Source organism: Lygodium microphyllum, chromosome 8, assembly GCF_053477565.2.
Source record: "Lygodium microphyllum isolate KBCC chromosome 8, Lygodium_microphyllum_v1.1.10, whole genome shotgun sequence".
Classification (NCBI taxonomy): Eukaryota; Viridiplantae; Streptophyta; class Polypodiopsida; order Schizaeales; family Lygodiaceae; genus Lygodium; species Lygodium microphyllum.
The window spans coordinates 70,331,963-70,339,091 of NC_141142.1; the positions used below are offsets into that span (position 1 = coordinate 70,331,963).

A 7,129-nucleotide genomic window follows, 5' to 3' on the forward strand; every position below is an offset into this window, starting at 1 on the left:
CGCCCTTTGGGGCCCCGGGGGGCTCGCGGGGGGGGAAGGGCCGGTTCCAAAGGGGCGGACCGTGGCCAGGGCCCAGCGCCCTGGGCATTCCGGAAAAAGGGTAGAGACGAATTTAATGAAGCTTCTGCGCGGCCGCCTGCCACCGAGAGATTGGACAAAATACGTGGAGTGTTTTCGGAAAAAATAAATCTAGATGAAGTGTCGGTTTGGCGCGCACGGAAAAGAGCCACGAGAGGAGGAATTTAGGAAACTGTCTTTTGTTTATTCGAAAATACAACAGTCCACGAAAGAAAAACTGTCCGAATTCAAAATTTCACTGCAAGAGCATGAGTTAAGCTACCTACTTCCTTGGCTCCTTCTCCCATTGGCTGCCTCACCATCTTTTACCCGTTGTAAGTGGCCGTTACTGTGTAACTTACCCGAGGTTCTTCTGAACCCCGACAGGGAATAAATAAACCGCGCGTGTTAATAGTAAAACGTGATCTTAGGGGAGGTGAGAGAGAGACAGACAGACACGAACATTCTCCTCCTGTGCGTGTCTCGACTCTCAAGCAAGCGAGCGGCTTGGCTTCTCTTCTCACGAGCTCCTACTCCTCTCTCACTCATAACTTACAAGCTTCTGCTCATGATGCTGTTGCTATCGCCACCTTCCCCCTCCCTCTCATCAGTCTCTCCCCTCTCCTCCCACCATCCCCTCTCCCCTTGCCTCTCTGTCAGTTCAAGTTCATCTTTGTGCCTTCTGACTTCTTGAGACCCCTGGCTTTTTTCTTTTGACTGGCTGTAAAGAAACGAGCAAAGAAATATCTCCAGGGCATTCGCTATGATCCAACTGCTTTTCGGCTTCTTGGCTTGGCCTCCTCCTAGCTCTTATAACCGCCTCTCGTCTCCTCTATGGGACCGAGTTGGTGTAATGGCAACCCTCTAAACCTTGTGTTTTCCGAAATCTCTCCCGCAGCTATGGCTGTCAAACTTGCCCTCTTTCTTTGTTTTGTGGTGGTCAAATGGAGGGTGTGTGCGGCCATGGATGAGAGAACATACATTATTAGCACGGAGAAAGATGCAATGCCGGCGGCCTTCACGAGCCATGACAAGTGGTACTCATCGGTGCTGGCGTCTGTGAAAGGGATGAAAGACGGTGGGGGTGAGGGGGAGAGCCAGACGCTGCATGTGTATGATAGGGTGTTTCATGGGTTTGCGGCCAAGCTGACGGAGGAAGAGGCGCGGGAGATGGAGGCGAGGCCGGGGGTGCTGGGTCTGTTCCCGGACAGAAGGAGGCAGCTGCACACGACACGGACGCCGGAGTTTCTGGGGCTGAGCTCGAACCACGGGCTGCTGCCGGAGTCGCACTACGGGTCCGACGTCATAATAGGGGTGCTGGACACGGGGATATGGCCGGAGAGCGAGAGCTTCAAGGAAGGGGAGGTGGGTCCGGTGCCCAGACGGTGGAAGGGCACGTGCGAGGCCGGGGCGGGCTTCAACGGGACGGCGTGCAACCGGAAGCTGGTCGGGGCGCGGTACTTCGTGCGCGGGTATGAAGCCATGAGCGGTCCGATCAACGACAGCGTGGAGGCCCGGTCGCCGCGCGACACCGACGGTCACGGCACCCACACCGCCTCCACGGCGGCCGGGCGCTACGTCCGCAAGGCCAACATGCTCGGCTACGCCGGCGGTGTCGCTCGCGGGGTCGCGCCCAAGGCCCGCGTCGCCACCTACAAGGTCTGTTGGGCCTCCGGCTGCTTCGACTCCGACATTCTGGCCGCCTTCGATCAGGCCGTCGCCGACGGCGTCGACGTCATCTCGCTCTCCGTTGGCGGCGGCGTTCTGCCCTACTACATGGACAGCATCTCCATCGGGGCCTTCGGCGCCATGGACGCCGGCGTCTTCGTGTCGGCCTCGGGCGGCAATCAGGGGCCGGCTCAGCTCACCGTTACTAATGTCTCGCCCTGGATAGCCACCGTCGGGGCCAGCACCCTCGACCGGGATTTTCCGGCTGATGTGCTCCTTGGCGACGGCCGCACTACCGTCGGCGGCGTTTCCCTGTACAGAGGCCACCGCTCTTTCCGTGGCCTCTACCCCCTCGCCGACTCCTCCACCCTCGTCGCCAACGGCAGCGACGCTTACAGCGCTGCCCTCTGCGTGGATGGCTCCCTGGACCCCCGGGCCACCAAAGGCAAGATCGTCGTCTGCACTCGCGGCAACAACCCTCGCGTCGCCAAGGGCGAAGTTGTACGCAGGGCCGGTGGCGCCGGCATGATCCTCGTCAACTCGGCCGTAGACGGAGAGGGCCTCGTCGCCGACGCGCACGTCCTCCCGGCCACGGCCGTCGGTGCTGCCGGCGGCGAGGCCATCCGGCAGTACCTCGCGACCACCCTCCATCCGGTCGCCACCATCGCCTTCCGCGGCACGGTTGTGGACGTGAAGCCAGCACCGGTGGTGGCCTCTTTCTCTTCCCGCGGTCCGAACCCTCAGACGGCGGAGATTCTGAAGCCCGACCTGATCGCGCCCGGGGTCAACATCCTCGCCGCGTGGACGGGCGCCCTGGGGCCCTCCGGCTTGGCGTCCGACCGCCGGAAGGTCAAGTTCAATATCATTTCCGGCACCTCTATGGCCTGCCCACATGTGTCGGGCGTGGCGGCGCTGCTGCGGAGCCGCCACCCGGGCTGGTCGCCCGCGGCGCTGCGGTCGGCGCTGATGACGACGGCCTACACGGTGGACAACGGCGGGCACGCCATCGCGGACGAGGCGACGACGAACGTGTCGACACCGTACGACTACGGGGCGGGGCACGTGGACCCGCAGAGTGCGATGGAACCGGGGCTGGTGTACGACATGGGGGCGCAGGACTACGTGGATTTCCTGTGCGCGCTGAACTACACGGAGCGGGCTATGAGGGTGATCACGCGGCGGCGGGTGGGGTGCTCGGCGAGGGCGAGCGCGGACCGGCCGGGCGACCTGAACTACCCTTCATTCTCGGCAGTGTTTGACCAAAGCGGTGAGGCGGCCCACGGCAGGAGCGGCAGCGGCCGCATGGTGGGAACCTTCCGGCGGACGGTGACGAACGTGGGCCCCGCCAACTCCACCTACGACGCTCACCTCGACATGCCGACGGGGGTCAACCTCGTCGTCCGGCCCTCCCGCCTCGCCTTCTCCGCCGTCAACCAGAAGCGGGCGTTCACGCTGTACGTGTCCGTCCGCCCCCTGGCGCTCCTACCGGGAGACTCCGACACAGTCTTCGGCTCCCTCGCCTGGCGCGATGGCGTGCACGTGGTCCGCAGCCCTATCGCCATCACTCGCCAGCAGCCTTACTAACCCCATCCTGCCATCCGATCCACTCTCTCTCTCTCTCTCTCTCTCTCTCTCTCACACTCCAAATGCATGTCTAAACATGTACAATGTATGGCTCCTTAACATCGGCGCGTCGTATACTAATCAAGTTGCTTCCAAATTTGTTCCTTTTTTTTTTGCCGTTCACTGTGGCCACCTTTCTCTTCACAGGACTAAAAGCATGCAGGTTCTGGGATAGTACAGTCGCAGTTGGCCAGCTTTGAAAAAGGCAAACTTGGCCTTCAAAATGCTTGAAAATGTATGTTGCGCGTGGCTACTCAAGTTGCAGGTGTGTCTGTGGACAATTATTTGCTGCAACCTTTCTCTACCAATTTTTTTCCTCGAGAACCGCCTGAAGTTGATATTACATTTAAAAAAAAATATATACAGTCCCGGGGTCTTACCCATTATGTTATGACAAGTTAGCCTATTCGTGGTTGAGATGGCTCGATAGCGATGTCACATGATATTACATTAAAAAAAAAATATATAGCGATGTATGAAGGCTTAACTTGGACAAGTATTGTAGTAATGATGGGTTTAATAACTACTTGTAGGTTGAGCCGTTTTAGACTTGTGCCTTAATTTCAAGATGTCATCCTTTCTTGCCCTTGGATCTTACCCTTCCAATGGTCGGGGCAATGTGAAAAGTGTTTAGCTATCAAACACCAATGCAACCAAAATTATCACAAAATTGTTATTGGCCCACTCGTTGAATTATGGAATTTAATGCTTCAGGTTTCTCTTTCCTAAAGGAGCAAGAGCAAGAGAGAGAAGCACACACAAGATGTGGAAACTTCAGCTGTCACAATGTGTGATCGGCCTTGAAGTGGATGCACGGAGTGGTAGCAAGAGCTATGGTCGAAGGAGCAAGAGCTAGAGAGAGACATACAAGATGTGGAAACTTCAATTGTCACAATGTGTGATCGGCCTTCTCTTTATTCAAATGTCATTGAAAAAATCAAGTTTGAAGTGATAATGATGGGCGGTCATCACTTGTACTTCAACTGTCACAATGTATGATCGGCCTTGAAGTGGAAGCATGGAACGGAAGCAAGAGCTATGGTTAAAGGAGCAAGAGCCAAAGAGAGATACACAAGATGTGGAAACTTCAATTGTCACAATGTGTGATCGGATCGATCACTTGTGTACTTCAACTGTCACAATATGTGATCGGCCTTGAAGTGGAAGCATGGAGCGGAAGCAAGAGCTATGGTCAAAGGAGCAAGAGCCAAAGAGATACACAAGATGTGGAAACTTCAATTGTCACAATGTGTGATCGGATCGATCACTTGTACTTCAACTGTCACAATGTGTGATCGGCCTTGAAGTGGAAGCACAGAGCGAAAGCAAGATCTATGGTCAAAGGAGCAAGAGCCAGAGAGAGATACATAAGATGTGGAAACTTCAAAACTGTCACAATGTGTGATCGGCCTTCTCTTTATTCAAATGTCATTGAAAAAATAAAGTTTGAAGTGATAATGATGGGCGCTCACCACTTGTACAACTGTCACAATGTGTGATCGTCCTTGAAGTGGAAGCATGGAGCGGAAGCAAGAGCTATGGTCAAAGGAGCGAGAGCCAAAGAGAGATACACAAGATGTGGAAACTTTAACTGTCACAATGTGTGATTGGCCTTCTCTTTATTCAAATGTCATTGAAAAAATAAAGTTTGAAGTGATAATGATGGGCGCTCACCACTTGTAGTGTACATGTGTATGGGTATGCGGATATTGTCAATGTAACTAATACATGGGCGGCTAGGCAGCATTGGCGCCTTTGCCCGGAACAACCCTCCCCATAAAGGCAAATGTGTCCCTAATGAGAAGAGAAAGTACAAATGTACATAAGTACAACAAGATGTGGAAACCTCAATTGTCACAATGAGTGATCGGCCTTGAAGTGGAAGCACGGAGCAGAAGCAAGAGCTATGGTCAAAGGAGCAAGAGCCAGAGAGAGATACACAAGATGTCATTGAAAAAATAAAGTTTGAAGTGATAATGATGGGCGCTCACCACTTGTAGTGTATATGTGTATGGGTATGCGGGTATTATTAGTGTAACTAATACATGGGCAGCTAGGCAGCATTGGCGCCTTTGCCTCGAACAACCTTCCATTTAAAGGCAAATATGTCCTTCCATTTAAAGGCAAATGTGCCCCTAATGAGAAGAGAACAAGAAAAAAGTGAAAGTACAAACGTACATAAGTACAACAGGATGAGGAAAGATGTAATTTTATTTGACGCCCATCAATTTCCTAAGGAAGGCAAAACACTCCACTGAGAGGCTTTTAGTGAGTAGATGTGCAAGATTTTGATTAGTTGAGATCTTGACAAGCTTAAGGGACTTGTCCTCAATGATTTAAAGTGGTAATGCACCGTAATATCCATCTTCACATGGAAGGTCCGATCTTGGCCAACTGAATAGCACTCGTAGAATTCGAATGTAGCGTAGACACCACATCAGCAATGTTGAGGTTTGCCACCAAATATCCTAACTAGAGAGCCTCCTTGCAAGCCTCATTGTTTGCAACATACGGTGGACTTCTTACTATTTGCATGTCCTGTATAATCAGAGTCAGTGTATCCCACAATCCTACATAATAATATTATGAATTTATATTATCAAGATCTATTTTTAACCTCTTATATTCGTGATTATGATATCCTTTGCATTAATGGTATATAGTCTCGATCACTTTTATTTAATGATATATGTGGATTAATGATAACGATCAATTTAATCTAAATTCAAATTAGTAAAAAGCTCGACACGTTGTTTTCCTCTTTTCTTTTATTCCTCTTGTGTTTTTCCCTTCTTTCTTTTATTCCTCTCGTGTTTTTCTCTCCTTTGTGATAGCTTAGTCCCTCTCTCTCTCTCTCTCTCTCTCTCTCTCTCTCTCTCTCTCTCTGTGTGTACTCTCGATATATAAATTCAACCTTTAACAAGGCATCCAAGCTTCCAAGTCACATCCATATTAGTGTTAAACTCATTTCAAATAGATGAAAGATGGATTTTTATTATCATTAGCAAAGGCAGTTGGATCATCATACAACAGACAAAATGTGAAAAAAGATAAATATATGAGAGCTCGTTTACCTTTTCTTAGAAGGATAGAATATGAGATTAGAGTAAACAAGAATAGCACAAAAGAGGTATTGATGCAACATGTGTTTATGCATAGAGAGCTATATTTGGAACCTGAAACGTCAGAATGTCCAATGCATAGATCAAATTGTAAGAATTTGGCATTCAAGCTCCCAAATCACATCCATATTAGTGTTAAACTCATTTCAAATAGATGGAAGATGGATTTTTATTATCATTAGCAAAGGCAGTTGGATCATCATACAACAGACAAAATGTGAAAAAAGATAAATATATGAGAGCTCGTTTACCTTTTCTTAGAAGGATAGAATATGAGATTAGAGTAAACAAGAATAGCATAAAAGAGGTATTGATGCAACATGTGTTTATGCATAGAGAGCTATATTTGGAACCTGAAACGTCAGAATGTCCAATGCTTAGATCAAATTGTAAGAATTTGGCATTCAAGCTCCCAAATCACATCCATATTAGTGTTAAACTCATTTCAAATAGATGAAAGATGGATTTTTATTATCATTAGCAAAGGCAGTTGGATCATCATACAACAGACAAAATGTGAAAAAAGATAAATATATGAGAGCTCGTTTACCTTTTCTTAGAAGGATAGAATATGAGATTAGAGTAAACAAGAATAGCACAAAAGAGGTATTGATGCAACATGTGTTTATGCATAGAGAGCTATATTTGGAACCTGAAAC

At 49.8% G+C, this 7,129-nt stretch overlaps 1 protein-coding gene across 2 annotated transcripts; it reads left to right on the forward strand.

Moving 5' to 3' along the window:
• The first annotated feature begins 474 nt into the window (after positions 1-474).
• Positions 475-4,921, forward strand: LOC148032438 (Subtilase family protein). Of its 2 annotated transcripts, XR_015691631.1 has the most exons (2): positions 475-3,613; positions 4,063-4,921. XR_015691631.1 is itself a non-coding variant. In XM_087683108.1 (1 exon), the coding sequence occupies exon 1, from the start codon at positions 892-894 to the stop codon at positions 3,307-3,309; it is 2,418 nt and encodes an 805-aa protein (XP_087539234.1). In that variant the 5' UTR covers positions 475-891; the 3' UTR covers positions 3,310-3,739. The 2 variants fall into 2 exon arrangements, 1 of the variants encoding a protein (XP_087539234.1); XM_087683108.1 differs by lacking the exon at positions 4,063-4,921 and having other exon boundaries at positions 475-3,739.
• Positions 4,922-7,129: the final 2,208 nt, after the last annotated feature.

Coding starts and splice junctions, on each gene's coding strand:
- LOC148032438 (XM_087683108.1), top strand. CDS start 892: ATGGGACCGAGTTGGTGTAATGGCAACCCTCTAAACCTTGTGTTTTCC.